Source organism: Taeniopygia guttata, chromosome 11, assembly GCF_048771995.1.
Source record: "Taeniopygia guttata chromosome 11, bTaeGut7.mat, whole genome shotgun sequence".
NCBI lineage: Eukaryota > Metazoa > Chordata > Aves > Passeriformes > Estrildidae > Taeniopygia > Taeniopygia guttata.
In genome coordinates, this window is record NC_133036.1 from 11,061,331 (window position 1) to 11,080,390 (window position 19,060).

The 19,060-nt window shown below is 49.2% G+C and overlaps 1 protein-coding gene across 6 annotated transcripts in view; it reads right to left on the reverse strand.

Moving 5' to 3' along the window:
• The window catches only part of GALNS (galactosamine (N-acetyl)-6-sulfatase), a 45,563-nt gene that overhangs the window by 5,992 nt on the left and 20,511 nt on the right, over nucleotides 1–19,060 (reverse strand). For 4 of the 6 annotated variants that reach the window (XR_012057699.1, XM_072934229.1, XM_072934230.1 and 1 more), the window contains 2 exons: nucleotides 11,375–11,496; nucleotides 3,045–3,162 (listed from right to left, as the gene is read on the reverse strand). Coding sequence is in view for 5 of the 6 variants with exons in the window: in XM_072934229.1 (XP_072790330.1) it covers nucleotides 3,045–3,162; nucleotides 11,375–11,496 (240 nt within the window). In the remaining variant the exon portion in view is untranslated. Of the gene's footprint in view, nucleotides 1–3,044; nucleotides 3,163–3,614; nucleotides 3,695–11,374; nucleotides 11,497–19,060 lie in introns of all 6 variants that reach the window. The other 2 variants (XM_072934231.1, XM_041718547.2) reach the window with 1 other exon arrangement.

Below are 19,060 nucleotides of genomic sequence, written 5' to 3' on the forward strand. Positions count from 1 at the left end.
AAACAGCGCTGAAATAAAAGCTGGGAAAGGCTACAAATGCTGTGCAGCAGATGATTCCCTCTCCTGGGACACGCCAGTCCTTCCTGGCCTCTCCCACCCAGCTTGCTGGATGCTGGTGACCCTCCTCTCCCTCCTGTGGCAGCTCAGAGCAGCCACACCAGGAGGTTTTGGTGACACTTTTCCTGGCATTCCAGGGGAGTTCCCACTCTCAGCACTGCAATATCCAGGCAGTGTCCTGAGGAAGCAAAAGGCAGCAGAAGGGTGTGAGAGAGATAAGAATGCTGGTATTTGAATGAGCATTTTGCTGGATGGATCCATGGGCACGTGGAGCAGGAGGCATTCCTGAGACACCTCTTCCAGTGCCTGCACACCTAAACTGTTGGTTTTCCCTGTTTCCACGTTTCTTGAGCTACCTGCATGTGGAGAACAGAAAAAGGAGATCCACGGCCAACCTCAGCTTCCAGAGGGATTAATGGAGGAAGGAATTTGGGTAAATGAACGTTTTTAATTTCACTGAGGTTTTGCCATTTAAAATGTGGGATTGTGGTCATGGGAAGGGCAGATAACAATTCCCACTCTGCCTTCAGGAATCTTCTGTGCTTCCCTCTCTCAGGTCTGTCCATCCACGGGACATTCCTGCTGTCCCCTGTTAAAGGGAAGTTCAACACTGACCTCCTGCCTTTCATTTTGCCGATTTTCACCCTGCAAGTATTTATGTTTTCTTGGAATTGAATTCCTATGGAAATGTTTAACCCCTGGAAAAAAAAAACCCCACTGGAGCAGGTTTTTGTTCCATGGAGCTGACAACAGATGGCAGTGAGACACCAGCAATTCCTGCAGAGCAGCAGACACAGAGGGAGCTGTGCTGAAGGCACCTCTGCACCGGGGGCTCCACAGGCCTTCAGAACAATTAATGGCGTTTCCTAAATCTGTTCCTCTGCTTTAAAATGTGCAGCCACGGCTGGAAAATGCAGAGCACTCTGCAGAAGGAGCTGAGAGCCAAAGGAACAGATGAAATGAAATGTTTGTTCTTTTGAAAAAGCAGAACAATCAAGGGTCTGTGCTGCACTCCTGCTGGGCTGTGCTGCAGCCCTGGGGACAGCACAGAGCCAGGCCAGCCCCGAGCTGCAGAACAGCTTCTCCCACACTTGCAGAGCAGGAAAAGCCAGCAGAGCTGCCTCTGGGGGAGCTCCCCAGACCAGCACAGATGGGCTGCAAACACCTCCCCTGCTCCTTCCATCGCTGCTCTGCAGGAGCTGCACAAGGATCCATCTGCTGCCCTGCAATCCTGCAATGGCTGCGTGGGAAGGGACCTCAAACTCACCCAGTGCCACCCCTGCCATGGCAGGGACACCTTCCACTGTCCCAGGCTGCTCCAATCCGTGTCCAGCCTGGCCTTGGGCACTTCCACATGGGCACCCTGTGCCAGGCCTGCCCACCCTCCCAGGGAACAAATCCTGCCCAAAATCCCATCTAACCCTGCCCCTTGGCAGTGGGAACCATTCCCTGTGTCCTGTCCCTCCGTGGCCTTGGACACTTCCTTGAACATTTCCACACACTTTGTTTGTGTGAAAGTAAAGACAATTCTCCTTCTCTCTCCCAAACACATCAAACAAAAACCTTTATCAAATAAACAGGTGGCAGGAGATAGTGTCAGTAAATTATCTGTATCTCCAGCATCCCCCAAAACCAGATTTAGCCCCCAGTCCACCCCAGCAATATAATCATTCCCTGAAGGTTTGCTTATCTTCATTTCTGGTCTCCAAAGGCAGCAAGCTGCTGCCTGGTATTTTGGTGTAGTGAGCACGGAGTTATCCATCCTGTGAGGAGTGCACACAGACTGGAGAACTCACCGTGGCTCCTGCTGGGATTGAAACATTTCTCCTGGGACTAGGATCCCCCAGCTCACTGTTGGCCCTCAATTTGGGCAGCCCTTTTGGAAGAAATGCCTTTGCAGAGCGGGGCTCTGGCAGCAGCCAGGCCCTGGGGACAGAGCCTGAATCCAAAAGGCCCCAGAGGAGCAGAGAACAGTGTTTATTAAGGGAAAAGTTGAATAAGGAAAGAAAACAACACAGAAACAATGGGCCCTCAAATCTTTTTCCTATTTAACATCCAAAAATAAAGAGATGGGACAAAGCTAAGGGAGATCTTTGCCTTCTTACTGAGGGGACACAGCTCCACATTTTGTTCTTTGCTGGTGACAGACCAGAGGCAGCAGGTTCTGACTGATTCAGGAGATTATTTCTGCATCAGGAAGATTTTGCCTGTTACTATTTTGTACCAGCCTGTTACAAGACTTTGTTTGTAAGAAGATTTTGCCTGTTACTATTCTGTCTGTCAGCCCACAGACACATTCCCTCACACTACACAACCTCCTGTCAAGTGACAACCTCCCCCAGATTATCCAGTTTCTCTCCCAGGTTCTCAACAAACCAAGCAGTGTTTGACAGGGAAGCCAAACTGTAACTTTCCAACAGGAGACTTGAAAGAGAAACAGAACTGGAAAAGTTCAATTTCAATGAAGACTTTGGAAAATTCAGGCATGGGGGGGAATTGGAGGAGACAGAGCAAGACCAAAGATACATCACTGAAGATGAACTGTTCCACAAAAGACTCAAAACAAAGAGGGCAGGGATGGATGGGATATTGGGAAAAAAATCCTCCTTATGAGGGTGGGCAGATCCTGGAGAGATTCCCAGAGCAGCTGTGGCTGCCCCTGGATCTCTGGCAGTGCCCAAGGCCAGGCTGGACAGGGTTTGGAGTATCCTGGCACAGTGGGAGGTGTCCCTGCCATGGCAGGGGTGGCACTGCATGAGCTCTGAGATCCCTTCCCACCCAAACCACTGCAGGATTCCATGATTCCAGGACTCTGAGAATTGCAGAAGGGGATTAGAAAGGGGAAGAAGGATCTGCCCTGTTTCTAAGCAAGGAAGTTTCTATGCATCTCTTCTGCATCCCTTCCCAACACTGACATTTAGTGAAACCTGTAAAACGTGTATTTTAACCCAAGGATTACCCAGTGCATTTGTGCTTCAGGCACTCACCATGACAGCCTGGTCACACACGTTCAGCTGGGGCTGGCCTGGCACCAGGGTGGCCTTGTGCTGCTGGACCAGCCCCGAGATGTGCTCCACGGCCCGCTGGTACTCCTCACTGGCAAAACTGCAAGGGAAAAGCACAGGATTACTGCTGGGCCTTATGTGCTGCCCACATCACCAGGCTGGCCACAGGGAGCAGGAGATGTGGAAACATCCTGCCAGCTGCCCAGGGCTCTGTAGGGAATGAAATCCAGGCTGGCAGGGTGCAGGTGCTCTGCTCAGGGCACTGAGGATGGCAGTGGCTTGTCCTGCCCAGAAATCACCTGGCTTCAGAGCAGCTCAGCTTCCCACACTGCTGCTCCAGGGGCCCCAAATGTTTCCTCCTCCTGCAGATCTGCCAGGAGCTGATGTGGATTCCCAAGGGAATTGTCTCAGCAAATAAAAGGGCATTTCTGGGCTGTCCTCGAACTGTCCCTCCAATGATTATCAAGGGACACTTCCCAGACACAGGACAAACACTTTCCCAGACAGCTCAGGACAGAAACTTCCCAAGGCAGCCCTTCCAGCGTGTCCCACCTGAGCTCAGCAGCTCTCCACGCTCTCCCCCCACTCTTCCCAGAGCTCTCCTGAACACCCGGCCCGGGCGGAGGCGTTTGCTGTAGGGAAGCGAAGGGAATGTCAATATTTTGTTTTACAAGAGTGTACTCAGGAAGGGTTTCAAACACAACCCCGGGCCAGTTAAACTCCACAACCACCAAGGAAATGAACTAAAATTATGCAAACAGAGAGAAGAATAGAAGGGCCTCATCCAAGACTAGAATACCTCCCCCATTCCACAAAACGCCGAGGTTCTGCCTCATCCACATTCTTCCATTACAGCTTGATTATTCCAAGCTGGGAGCCATCTGCCATTCCCCAAAATGTGGTTAGAAATGAGCAGAGCCTGACCCACCCGATTCCTCCAGCAGGTATTTGCTGGAGTGGCTCAAGGTGCACTTCAGTAATATCTCAAGTATTTCTAAAAAGCAGGATTCCTATCAATGATCTCTCTTTGTCCATCACTTAAGAGTCACTTAAAAAAACACCAAAACCCCCACAGAGAGCCGGCAAATTCCTTCTGAAGATAAAAGAAACAATGCAGCTGGGTCCTGACCTCGGGCTCCCTGTGCTCCCAGGCCAAGCTGGCCACCAGCCCCACACTCCAGCTAATTTCCTTCTTTGCAAAACAATCACATTTGGAAGGCCAGCGATGTGCCAAGCGCTTCCAGTAAAGCCTATAAATATCCCGGCTGGGCAGGCAGCCAGGGAGAGGCTGATTGTGGGGCTGGGCTGTGCTGATAGAGAGCTGGAAGGGTGGGAGAGGAGCTGGAGCTCTCACACCCAGCTGCCTGCATCCTGAGCTGAAGGACCACCCTGAAACCCAGAGCATCCTGAGAAGCTCCAGAATTTCATAGAATCCGACAATCCTGGGATGGTTTGGGTGGGAAGAGATTTGAAATCTGTCTTATCCCATCCCTGCCGTGGCAGGGACACCATCCACCATCCCAGGCTGCTCCCAGCCCTGTCCAACCTGGCCTTGGCACTGCCAGGGATCCAGGGGCAGCCACAGCTGCTCTGGGCACCTGTGCCAGGGCCTCAGCACCTCCCAGTCAGGAATTCCTTCCCAAAATCCCATCCAACCCTGCCCCATGGAGGCTGGTTTTCTTTTCCTGACCCCATGGAACGCCCATTCCACGGGGGTTGGTTTTCCTGCCTTGGCTCCGTGGCTCAGTTTTTCCTCAGATATTCCTGTTCAGCTCCACAACATGCCCCAAAATCCCACATCCATGGATTTGTGAAGTATTTACTGACTGCACAGGAGTTAAAGCTGCCTCCAGCCCTACGCAAGTGCATTTTGAGACAAAATCTGCAAGAGTGCCTGGAATTTGCATGTAAAATGGGGATAATTACCTCATGGTAATCAGTGGGAGCTGTCAGGGGAGCTGGGAACCTCTCCTGCCTGGAGTCCCATCCTTTCCTGCTATGCATAGGCAGGCCTGGGCTGCAAGGCCAGGTTTGCTGCATTCCCTGCTCCAAAAAAAAGGTGGAATTATCTGTGCAGGTGTCTGGGCACCATTGTCTGGGAGGGCTGCCTCCGGGGCGAGCTGCATTTCCTATTCCAGCTCAGCAATCCCGGGAAGGAGAGCTGGGAATAGCAGCGCAAGAACGAGAGGGTGAGCAGCTGGCGTTGTGAGGAGTCTGCTAAAAGAGATCCCCCAGCGTCCATGAAATTATTCCACGCTCAGAAGGAGGGAGCAGAGTGGACAAAGTCCAGGGTCATTACACTAATTGACACTTTACCTCCGGGAAGTCCCTGGAGATGCAATCAGGGCTGGATTGGAGCGCGGGGTCCCAGGCACAGGTGTGGGCTGTGCTTCCTTCATTTACTGTAATTGTGCCTTGGCAATCTGCTCCATCCTCCCCCCACAGCTCCTGGAACCTGCTCTGCTGCTTAACCCCAGCGTGGCCTCCCAGCAAACGCAGCTCTGCAGGCAGGAGGGTTTGTCTCACCCCGGTCAAACTCTGCTTTCATCCTCTGCTCCTTGGGCTGTCACCTTTGGGGATGGTCCTCTGCCATCCTCAATGCACCCTCAAACACATCAGCACCCAAACAAACCCTCAATGCACCCTCAAACACATCAGCACCCAAACAAACCCTCAATGCACCCTCAAACACATCAGCACCCAAACAAACCCTCAATGCACCCTCAAACACATCAGCACCCAAACAAAGGCAGGAGCATTTCCAGCAGGATTTCAGGATGTTTGTTTTACACCTCGTCCTGCTGTCCTGGCACTGATGGGGCTGTGGTGAAACTGAGAGGGCTGGAACAGAATGGGAATGATATCTCATAAATACTCCCATAATGGGATTCACAAAAACCTCATAAAAGGCTCTAGACCAGGCTGGACAGGGCTTGGAGCAGGCAAAGGTGATGAGCTTTAAACAGGACGAACTTTAAAGGCCCCTTCCAATCCAAAGCATTCCAGGATTCCATGGTTCTAGGAACAGCAGCTCTCAGATTGATGTGAAATTATGGGAAGAGCATACAATGTGGTTAATGATACTTTACTTCCTTCTCCCCTGGAATTATTTTATTAAAACCATTATTTTTAATTCTGAAATACACCCAGATTCTGATAATTTGATTTTATCTGTTATCAGTGCTTTGAGGCTTCACAGCACTGTGGTATCCAAGTCTTGATCTTCTCTTATTACTCAGTCTTCCTCAGTTCCTCTCTCCTATTATCAAGTTTATTTGCAATTTAAGGTCTGCACAGTGCAGGAGGCAGAGACAGGTTTGGGGCTCTGCTGCTGGAATTACTGGAGAGACTCAGAGCAGCCAAAGGAAAGCAAAAGAGGAATCCAAGGGTGCAGGTGGCCCTTACCTCAGGCCACCTCTGGTCCAGCAGCATTTTGGGGCCAGATGCATCCCTGGAGGCATGAGGGGCATGTGGCCACTGGGCCATAGGAAACCTTGGAATTCCAGAATGATCCAGGTTGGAAAAGGCCTCCAAGATGGGAGAGCCCAAGCTATGATGATCAGCACACTCCTTGCAGCAAGGAGATGGGGTGGCGATGATCCTTCACCTGCTCACCTATTTTCATGGAAGTTTGCCCTCCCCAGCTCCCAGAATCCTGGATTTCACTGCCAGCAACCCCAGCACTGAAATGGCAAAGGGGATAAAGTAAAGCCTTCACCTGGGGGTGAACAGGTGACAGGAAAGAACAGCTATCCACTGATCCTCCTGCTGGCTGCTCCTGTGCTACTCCTCAAGTTTCATTTTCTGAATCATAATTGATGTACTGTGTTCCTCAGGCCACTTTCAGTGGCTGCAGCACTGCCCGGACCTGTCTGTGGAGATGATGATGAAGGTGATGGCGTCCATGTCAAACTGCATTTTGCATTTTTTCCAGCTGGCTGGTGCAGCTTTTTTCTCCCAATATTCCTGTTGATGCAGCACCACCCCACCCAGAACACCTGAGGGCTGTGGGCTGATGAAACACGAGCTCCAGGTGGGTCCCAGACCTGGGAAAGGACAGCCACAGACCCAGCTGTGTTTGTGTCCACTCCCAGTCTCCAGGCTGATGCTTCTCCTCCACAGGTGGATTTTATTTCCCTCCAGCTGGCTCTGTACCAGTCCCACCTGGCTCTCCTGCTTCTTCCCACCTTGCTGCAGCCATTCCCAGCATGGTTGGTGCTCCGTGGTTTTTATTGCCACCTCTGAGGCTCCTCAGTCACATTTTCCACACTTTTAGTGTCACCTCTCCTGTGGCAGCTGCTAATTCACCCTGCAATGCAGCTGGCACCATTTCCCTCTTTGCCAAGATGAGGAGTCAGCATCTCCCCTGGGCACACTCCTTGCTCTTTGTTATTATTCACATTTTCCCCCTGTTTTGCACCTTCTCTCTCTTCCCCACAGCCAGGTTTGTGCCCTGAGCACAGGTGAGACTGGCAACTTTTCTGTCAGATCCTCTCCCCTTTAGCTTCCCTTCAGGAGCTCCTTCCCTTTTTTTCTGGCTCCATAACCACTGCAATTACCTCTCTGATGATTTCCTGAATTTTCCATCTGCTCGAAATAGGCACTTGTGAGCTCTCTTCTTAATTAATGTGTTCTAAAATCATTATGTTCATCAACCAAGCCTTATCACTTCCATTTTCTTCCATAATAGTAAAATCCATTGCCCTAAGTAAAACACAGGAATTTTGATGTTCATAATTCAATAAACTCACTGCTCAGAGCAGAAGCTACTACAAACCTGGAGTAACAACAAGGTGTGAGCAGGCTGTACTTACCCTGTCCTCACTTGTTATTAGGCTTTGCACCTCTGGCTCAAACTGGCAGCATTTCAGAGATTGCTGTTATAAATTCTTTGGCTTCAAAACACTTTTTCTACTTCAGGTTGCATTAGGTATTTTACTAACTGTATTTTTAGCTGTGCCAGCTTTGCTTTTTAGATATATATATATTTATATATCTCTAAATATATACAAATATAAATATATATATAATTGTGCAGTATTTTAGTAAATGTCTGTATAAACAATAATCTCACTCAGATAATAAAACTGACAACTGCTTGTGAAGATGGTACTAACAGATAATTTTGCTGAATTTGTCACATTGGAGAAACAAGTTCCCTCTGTGGTACTTAGCACACACACCACAGCCCAAAGATAACAGAATCTGGCCAAGGAAAAAAAACCCATCAGATCTTCTATTTCTGCATTTGGATAAAATTGGCAACAAGGGCAGTTATTGCACCCAGGGAGGAAACAAAGCCCTACTCAGACTCAGGGAAATGCTTCTGCTTTCTGTGCTGCCCAACACACATTCATAGTTACAGTTTAAAGTTGAGAGCTATAAAAAAGAGAGATTTTCTGTCCCCTGCACTGATGTAGGTGACAAAAAGGCACAAAGGGTTCCCCTCTCAACACCAGGGATGAGGTGACTCCTACACAAGGGTCTAAAGGTTTCCTACACAAGGAATGTGAAGGAAGGAATTCCTCCCTGGCAGAGTGTCTTGCATCTTCAGGGATCCCTTCAGCAGCCACTTCAACAAAGACTGAAAAACTTTGTTTAATTTTTGGAAAAATAGGTTGTTTCTATCCACTCACCTTCCTAATACAGAATAACAATCATGAAACGGTTTGTGTGGGAAGAGACCTCAAAACTCATCAAGTTCCAGCCCCCATGAGGGGACCCAAACAGTGGTGGGCTTGGCAGGGCCAGGTTAATGGCAATTGTTGGTCCTAAGGGTCCAATCTTAAATAGACCCTGAATCTATAAAGCTGCAGCCTGGAAAATCTGTCCCTGGGTGTCCTGCACGTGCAGTGTCACGACCCTGCAAGTCAGGGGTGCTGCTGCAGGTGACTGACTGCTGATTCCTGCATTCCCTGGCTCTGAGATCCCAAATCCAGAAGCAGTGAATCCCTCTGGAGGGGCACGAGATGCCAGGCCCTCCTGAGCAGCAGTGACACCCAGTGCTGGTGGCTTTGCACGTGACCCCACTCCAAACTCATGTAAATCAGGAGAGAGGACAGATTATTAAAACCCTTCCAAGGGAGAAGAAAAGGCTGCACTGAATAAGGAATAAATGTAATAAAAAGTGAGCAGAAGCAGGCAGGGAGAACAGAGGCAGCACGTAGGGACAGACAGATGCAGGCTGGGAGCAGGATGCTGGATTCCCTTTGGAGAAACATTAGTGTCGGGACTCCCAGTAGGCTCCCTGCCAAGGGGGATAATTAAACTAAATAAAAATACACACCAAGAATAGCTCCACAAATGAGGATAATTTAATTACCACTTTCGATAGAGCAGACCCACTTCCCAGGAGTTTTCCATTGTGACCAGAGAGGAGACAATAGCAGCAGAGTGTGCTGGAGAAAGGAAGAGTGGTGTGCTAAAACCAGGGTTTCTATTAGGGGCTGCATAATAAACACCAGCCCAGCTCTCCATAATCGGGTCATAATCTTGCCATAAAATTCAATCAAGGCAACAGCTTGTGAATATCCAAAAAATCAATGCAACCATATGAGAAATGATTGCAGTTGGAACCCTGGAAATTATTTCAATGCTCACTCCACGGTGGTGGGAAGGAACAGCGGAATCACAGGGAAGCAGGTGCTGCAAACACCTCTGAGAGAAGAGCTCCTCTGCCTCAAATCCAGAGGGAACACAAACAGGATCAGAGAATCCCAAAATCACAGAGTATTTAGGGCTGAGAGTTCTAGAGCAGTGCAATCCTCTGGTCACCTGGAGCAGGTGACAAAGGTGACACACACAGCAGGCAAGCTACAGTTCAGTTACTGCTACCCATTTTTTGATTTTTGGAAAAAGAGATTATTTCTATACACTCATTTCCTAAAACAGAATCACAGAATCCTGGAATGGTTTGGGTTGGAAGGGATCTAAAGCCCATCCAGTGCCATCTCTGCCATGGCAGGGACACCTCTCACTGTCCCAGGGTGCTCCAAGCCCTGTCCAGCCTGGCCTTGGGCACTGCCAGGGATCCAGGGGCAGCCACAGCTGCTCTGGGCACCTGTGCCAGGGCCTGCCACCCTCACAGGGAGGAATTTCTCCCCAATATCCCATCCATCCCTGCCCTCTGGCAGTGGGAGCCATTCCCGGTGTGCTGTCCCTCCATCCCTTGGGACCTGAACCAGTTGTTAAAGTGCCCAGGCCTCACCTGGAATCCCAGCCCGGCCCAGTTTCACTGAGTTCTGTTTACAGCCCTGGGGCTGCAGCTGGGCTTTGTTCAGAGTGCTGGAATGCAGCGGGAGCAGAGCCCCCAAAGAGCTTTACCCACTGCTGATGCCCCTCTAAAGTGAGAGAGGATGGAAATATTTTCCCTCCCCTCCTCTCTGCAGTGAAAACACTCGGTGGACAGCACAGGCTCCTCTCCTCTAGAAGGAATGGGGCGAGTATGTCCACTCAATTATTCAAACCAGCTGAGTAATTGCAGCCCTGTCAGCTCAGGAAACATCTCTGCCTCTCCAGGCTGCTGCACAAACCCAGTTCTGGGCAGGCAGTCCCAGCAGCTCTTGATTTCCTTCTTGATTTATTTCCACACTCTCCCTGTCAGAGCCCCTGGTGAGGGATGAGGCTGTGTGTCCATGAATTTGCTGCAGGGAGGGAGGGAAGAGGGAGGTGGGGACACCTTGGGAGCGTTTTTGGAGGTGGCAGGGCTCTGTGTGGGCTCTGCTGACTGCATAAATCCTTGTGGGAATCTCTCAGGGCATGGTGTGTGCCAGAGATAAATATTACAATAGCAGGCTTAGAGGAAAATGGATTCAGACAGCCAGGAGAGCCCGAAGAAGGAGCAGGGTTGGGCACAAAGTCCTGCTGCTAAACACCCTCAGGAGGAGCTCTCTTAGCTGGGGTAGGAGACTGGAAGGTGACCAGTCTGCCCTGCAGAGATTCCAGCAGCACACAGCACTGGCTGTTTCTTCCCTGGCTCCAAAACTCCCAGCTCCAAGGCACAGCTGTCCAGCAGTCCTGTTTGAATGTGCCACACTCAGCCCTGCCCAAAAATTGGTGTTTTCCTCCTCCCCGAGGGGCTGCAGGACACAGAACAGAAACAACCAGGCTGACAAGCCCATGTGCACACCCAGCTCACCTGACCACCTGAAAACAAGGGGTTTGGTCCTTCTCCAGAGAAAAAGCCAGCAGGAAAGCCATCATTTCCCAGCGTGGCTTTCTGGGACAGCTTTTAAACAGATCTCAAGAACCAGCAAATAACTTTTGGACACTGACACTGCTGAGATTTTATGACAGCCCATGAAGTGGCTCACCTTAATGGGTACTTCTCACCAGGGTCCCTGCCCAGGTGGAAGAGCAGGGGCAGGTAGGTGTGCTCCTCCTGGGTGTGGGTGGTCACTCCAGCCACGCTCTGGCCAGGACAGAAATCGATGCCCTGCAGCAAAAAGGAGAGAGGTCACCAAAGGTGATGTAGGGCAGGCAGCAAAACTTGACTTGATGCCACTTTCTGCAGCAAAACAAACCTCAGGATTATTTTAAACCAAGAGTCCACTTCAATCTCCAAAACACATTCTGAGCTGGTGGGGTAAATTAGGGTGAGCAAGTGGTGTTGCACTGACATAGGAGCTGAAGCAAGGCCGTGCATTCTTGTCTTATAAAAATATAATCCCAATAAAATATTCATTAAAATGAAATGGCAGAACAAAAGACAAAGAGGTGGAAGCATTTAATCATAAAAATTCTGCACGTGGAAAGGATTTTCTGGCTGGTTTTTCTGGCTTTGGAAGGCTCCAGGAAGAGGGGATTGGGGGATTGCTTGACACTTCTGATCGAAACCAAAACCCTAGGAGAGACATCCAGACACCTTGAGAGACAGCAGGCACCTGAAAACTCCCCTGGCAGCACCTGAGGGATCAGTTTCTCTGAGAAATGAAGGAAAACTGGTTAATTTTATAAAAATTGGTTGTGTTTTCAATTTGATTCATGGCGAGCTGGTATTGAGGGACTCACCTGGGCATGCCAGTGGGGAAGGGAGTTCTGCAGGAAGGGGAGACATTCCCACATTCCTGTCTCTGAGCATCTGTGGGGGCACGGGGTGCCATTCTCCCTGCAGCAGCATGGCTTTGAAGGGCACAGCTACTGGCAATGTCCTGGGGAAGCAGCTGGGAGCAGCAAGGGGTTAATGCCAGCTCCATCTGCCCCCCTCCCTCCCTCCCTCCCCAGCCCTGATTTACCAGCTGGGAGCTCCCTAATCCCTGGCCTTGGCCTCCAGGGCCACCAGAGCCCATTTAAACCCCTGCAAGAGCCAAAAATGCAAAAGCACTCATTTCCCTGGGCAGAAAATAAAGCAGGCCCCCCAGCCCAGGCCAGGCCAGCCCAGGCAGGCCTGGCCCCAAATGGACTTGTTAAAGCTGGGTTTTACAATTCCAGCTCCCACGCTGTTCCTCACAATCCCAAAGTGCCCCCAGACACGGACAGAGACATGGAGAGCAGGTAAATGGGAATGGTTCCATGGGAGTGGGAAAGCAGCTGTAGCATTTGCTTATAAAACAAACTGAAAAGGCTCTCTACAGATGTTGGTAGGATTTGATTGGCAAACAATTTTCTAAAAATATCCCGTGTTTTTAATGGACAGCTGGTCAGTGGAGCAGTTAATATTCTGCTTTTCAATAAAGCAAGAAGTTTAGAAGCCCATGAAATCCCATTTATCTGCACAGGGCTATAGATTCCTGAATCACTGACTGGAAAAATAAGGGAGTTGCTCGATAGGTTGGAGTGGCCCTACCAATAATGGACTTTAAATGGATACAAAACTGATTGACCTTCCCACCCTGTGATGCCACAGGCCTCTGAAACACACAGGGAAAAGAGATTTTTGTGGGCTTTTTTCCCCACAAAAGGACCAGTTAATGAAAAGGTATCGAAGCCTCCATAACATCCAAATTATAATTTGGATGCAAATCAAACAAGCAATTTAATTAAGAGCCTGCTAATTGGTACAATGCTCCTCGGCTGCAAATGCTTCAGTGTGAAAGATTTTCCTCTCTCGGGTGTTTGTTTAGACATTGTTCTGTTTCTATTTTATCTTGTGTTTCCCAGGAAATCCTTGTAGCCCAGACTCCAAAACACAATCCCAAAGATTCCCAGGAAAGGAAATGCTGGGACAATTTGCCTGATGCCACCAGCCCAAAGCCACCTGTCATTCTAATTTAAGCACTCAGTGCCCTCTTGAAAAGCTGGCTACTGGAGAAAAGTCAAATAAATAAATAGGTAAGTAAATACAACCCCAAGAATAGAAATTTAGGACGTTTCTAAGGCATTCCAACTTTATACCTGCAAATAAAATGGAATATTGCTATTTTTATCTACTCTGTGAGTCAATATTCAACCTGCAGAGAGAGCTTCAAAGATTTTCTACTATCTACTCATCAACAAATTAGTAAAAATAGATATAAATATATAAAATTTCAATATTATTTATTTTTGTATAGGTAGGTTTGGTGATGTTTAGAGCTGAGAAGAGCCAAGAGCTGCCTAAGCCTGTCCTACCCAGCAGGGTAACACCACCCAGTCCCACTCTCCTGTTATCCCTAAAAGCTGTTTATTGTCAGACTGTCCACAGCAATATGCAGGGATCAATAATTTAAGCACATTCCTGATTTCTGTCCCTGCTCCCTGTCCAAGGTAGTGGTGGAGTCCCCATCCCTGCATCCAGGGAAGGAGTGGATGTGGCTCAGTGCTCACACCTGGGGACTGTCCCAGGATGGACTCCATGACCCTGGAGAGCTTTTCCAGCCTCCAGGGCTCTGGGGCTTGCAGGGCTCACTGATCACACACAGCACAAAGGCCACTCCCTGTGTTTCAGCAAACTCTTGGGGCTTTTCTGCTGCACCACAAAAGCCTGAAAGTCAAACCAGCAGCTCCTGTCTGGAGCATCTCCTGCCTTCTAAGGGAGCCCACACAGCATCAAGAGCAGCTCAGCTCACTGCTCTTACAGTGTTCTGCACCTGTTTGCTGCAGGAGAGAGTCCAACAATCATTTCCTTCCATTATTTTGATTAAAACACGGCATTCCCTGCCCACCAGGTGAGGCTCCCAGCGAGCACCACCCCTGTCCTGCTCAGCAATCACACAGCCCGGGCTGTTTTTCCACCCCTGGCATGCAGCAGCCTTTGGTTGCACAGCTTTAATTTCCAGAGCAAATGGCCCACAGATGCTGTGTCAATATAGACATGAGACAAACACAGCCGCTTGCCAGTTTGGGCTCCCTGCCAAGAGATGGAATCACCACTTGTGTTAACGGGAGCCCTCTGGCAATTCCTCAGCCTGGCACCAGCCCAGCTCAGGCTGGCAGGAGCAGGAGCCACCCCAGCCCAGCTCTGCCTCCTGCTCCCCCAGCACCACCCAGGGCACCAAAAGCAGCTGAACACTGCAAGGAGAAAAGCCCAGCTGCCAATTAAAACTTGGAATGTCACCTCTTCTTGTTTGCCACAGCACAGGTGCCCTTGGCCTCCTGGCCATTCCTGGTGAAATCCTCCTTGGGATGAGCAAGGGGGTGCCAGGCTTCAACCCCTGCACCCAAAATTGCTTCTGACATGTTAAGAGGCTGGAAGAGTACCAGATATGGGCAGCCCAAGGAGATGGGCAGCCCCCAGAGATGATGGGCAGCCCCAGGGATGATGGGCAGCCCCCAGGGATGATGGGCAGCCCCCAGAGATGATGGGCAGCCCCCAGAGATGATGGGCAGCCCCAGGGATGATGGGCAGCCCCCAGAGATGATGGGCAGCCCCCAGGGATGATGGGCAGCCCCCAGGGATGATGGGCAGCCCCCAGGGATGATGACATCCCCCCAGAGATGATGATATCCCCTCAGAGATGATGGGCAGTCCCAGGGATGATGGGCAGCCCCCAAGGATGATGACATCCCCCCAGGGATGATGGGCAGCCCCCAGGGATGATGACATTGCTCCAGAGATGATGACATTCCTCCAGAGATGATGGGCAGCCCCAGAGATGATGGGCAGCCCCCAGAGATGATGGGCAGCCCCAGGGATGATGGGCAGCCCCCAGGGATGATGACATCCCCCCAGGGATGATGACATCCCCCCAGAGATGATGGGCAGCCCCAGGGATGATGACATCCCCCCAGAGATGATGACATCCCCCCAGAGATGATGGGCAGCCCCAGGGATGATGGGCAGCCCCCAGGGATGATGGGCAGCCCCAGAGATGATGGGCAGCCCCGGGATGGGCAGCACAGCGAGCTCCGATCGATGCCTGGTTCATATGCTTAGAGAACCAAAATCAAATGTCATTATTTGTGAGGTTCTACTTGACTTCACATCCCCGGCTCAGAAAAGGCTTTATCGATCCCTCCACGTGCGGGAGAAGGGCAATCGCAGAGCCTGACTGGAATAACCCCTCTGGCATTTCGCATTAAAACAATAGCGGCGCCTCCACGCAGCCTTTAAAGCCACAGGAGCACTCGAGGAATCCCACTGAAGGCTCCAAACAAGCTGACAGCACAAAGGTTGATGTTATCAGCCCCTCTCCCACAACCAAAAAAACGTTTTCCACGTTTTTTCCTTCATTATTTTTTCCCCCTTCTTGCATCAGTGCTCTTGGGAGGTACAAGGGCTGTTTTGTGCTGGATGCTTTTGGTGGGAGGCAGAGAAAAGGAAATTTCCTTTCTCCTGCTACCTCCCATTCCTGCCTCCTCTATGCACCACTAAATTAGGAAATTCCTGAGGACTTGCTGCCTACTCTGGTAAATTTATAGAAAACATTCATTTTTTACCCTTTCAAAAAACCCCAGCATTTGACAGGTGACTGCCAGTAAAAGTCATTTCACTGTCCAAGAGGGTTCTCCCCAGGTTTATCCTCAGTTCTCCCTTTGCTCCTGCACACGTGGCAATTTTTATCACTGCTGATTTTTGCTACAAGAAAAAAAAAAAAAAAAGGTGAACAGCAATGGAAAAGCTTGAGATCCACCAGTCCTGGAGCAGCAGGGACTCAGCCCGTGTGCAGGAGGAGATTTTCCTGCCTTTATCAAACTGTTTATTTTTTTCAAGTCAGGCTTCCTTTCATCTCCCTCTGTCCCATTTATCACCTCTTGAATGTCAGAGATGTCAAATTATGTAAACATGAGCCACCTATATAGATGGAAGGCAGGTAAACGGCTCCAAATAAGCATCCTGTGCAATCCTCAGGGAAAATGTCCCACAAAATGCTTACTCCCACTCCATTCTGTGGAGTGAGCCCCTCCTTTATGCCTTCACGAGACCACCCCCTCAAGAATCAAGAAATCCAGTTAATCCAGCAGCAAAGGCAGCATCGAGGTATCCTCCAGCACTGAGAGAGACTACAAGACTTCCTGACAGGAGTCAGACTAGAAAAAAAAAAAATTGCTTGGGGGTTAAAAAATAAACAAACAAAAGCTGGGAAGAACAGAAGAGCACAATTCATCTGTGTGTCAGATGACAAGCCCTAATCCCAGGCCATAAGGCAGAGGATGCAGACCAGTTGCTGCCATGGGACTGGAGGATGACAGCAGAGCTGTGTGCTGCTTGCACGGGATGTTTCCAGAGTCAATATTCCGAGTGCCAGATGGAGAGGAGCCTTCAGAGCCCTGTTCTGCTTTGCTAGGCTCTGCTTTCTGCAGGCTGTGCCTCCCTGGTACATTTTTATTTGTGTGTACATCCTTTATTGCTGAACCAACTCACACCCCAGCCAAACACAGCTTTGCAGGTGAGGGGCCACATCCTCCCTCACCATCCTGGTCACCCCAAACAGGCCCAGGACAGGCACCAGCTCCCCATTTCCCAGTATCAGCATGAAAATGGGGTTCTGGCTGCTTTAATCAGATAATCCCGTCTGAAAGTCGAACAAAAATGTGGATTAAACCCAGGGCAAGTTTACTGTATCAGTGCTTTTCCACACAGTCAATTATCAAGGGAATTCTAAAAGTGAAATGAGGGCTGGCTAAACCCTGTCTGTAAAAACCATGAAATATTCCCCTACCCATAAAACAAACCTCTCCAAAATGTGCAGGCAGATGTTTTGCCACATCTGGCCAACTTCTGCTCTCTTTCCAATGGATGACAGGAAAACCACATATTCCAGGTCTGAGTGGGGACCTTCACACAGGGAGTTTCATATCTGGAAGTCTCACTGGATTCACAATGAGGAAAGATCTCTGAAGATCATACAATTAACAAATCCTCATTAGCTGGAGTTCTACTGGGATGGCAAGTCAACCTTATTGAACAAACAGCCAACAGTCAGAATTCCAAATGCCACAGATGTGCATGGATTTATAGTTGTTTTTCAAATGGAATTAGCAAACAAAGTGGCCTTTTTGATTCCAGAGTCCAATATCAACACAGCTGGGAAGCCCAGTCACTGAAAGAGGGAACTGTGTTGTAAGGTGAGCTTAGAAACTCCTCCAGCAGGGCTGGGAGCTGTGGAGCTGCTCTGCATTCTGATTTATTTCTATTTTTAAACTTGCGAGGTTTGTAATTAATGGCTCGAAGACATGAGGAGAATTGGAACAAATCTCAGCCTCAGCTTCCTCTGCTGTGCTGTTAATGGCTGCTCTGGCCACTAATGTGCTCCAATTTTCCCCACATCGAGCTCATGTGATCCAAGCTGCAGGAAGGAGAGTGGATTTGTAATCGTCTCTCTGATGTACAGGATAATTGCTGACTTTTATCAGACAGCAGTTAAACAAAGACTTGGAAAGAAATAAATATTCCTTAATTGCAGCACTGCCACTGCTCACAGTGGGAGAGCCTCTGGAGGAGTAGCTGGTCCCCATTATCACTGTTCCACACTCAGACATGTAGGAATGAGTTGAGTTCCATGCAGGGGTTTATTTATTTGCCAACTGGAAGTGTGGGTATGTGCTTTTATCACCACGGAGAGCAAGAATTCCTGTGGGAATTTGCCACCCCTACACCCAAACACACAGACAGAGAGGAGCTCCCAGTTCCTCCCACCCAGGGAAAAGCCTCCACGGGTAATAAACAGGTTTTACTCACACACAAGACAAATAAATGATCTCATTTTATCTGCGTGGAATTAGCACTGAGACAGAGCATAAAAAACATTTCTAGAGCCAACTTTCCTTTCCTGCTTGCTCCCTGTAAAACAGGCTTTGACTCCTGAAGCACTACAGTCTGAAAAAAGACAAACACACATTTACAGCCCTGAATGGAAATGACTCCCTTGGAGCTGACACTTCCTTCTACCCCCAGGACATCCCAGTGAAAGAATCCCTGCACTTTTATATCCACAAATGTCACCAGCACTTAGTTCTGCACCTGTGATGCCTTGAGGACCTTCCATAAGTTAAAAAAAAAAAAAAAAAAAAGATAAACAAAATAAATCATACAAACAATCCCTCCCCAAGCCCAGGCTGCTGTCAGGATTGCTGAGGGCTGGGTCTCAGTGCTCTGGGTTCCTGTCTGAAGGGATCTGCAGCATGGCACACGTGTGAAGCTGCCACTCAGCAAATGCCCCAGAGTTTAGAGCCAAGAAAAGACACAAAAAGTAAAGGAAATAATAGTGCTTCACATCTAACTGTGAGGAGATCAGCCAGGAGATAAATAAAATGTTGTACATAGTGTGATGTGGGCTCAAAGAAGTGCTGATAACAGATTAAACACGTTTATTTCACTGTTTTAAACCACTGCTGTATTTTCCACTGTGCCTTTCCTACAGCTTTCTTTTTAAAACCATCACAAACCCAACAAACTCCTCCCAGTTCCATTTCAATAGCTCAAAGCAGGTGTTTTGTGCCAGGAATTGTGACACTCGTGGTCAGTGTGGCATCAGGCTCCAGACTTCCCCAGAATATCCTGAGCTGGAAGGGACCCACAAGGATCAGGGAGTCCAACCATAGGTGAACATCTAAAAGCTCCAAATTCAGCTCAATATTAAGGAGGATTAAGAGCTGATTAAAGGGAGCATCCCTCAGAACAACCTGGAATTTGCTCATTT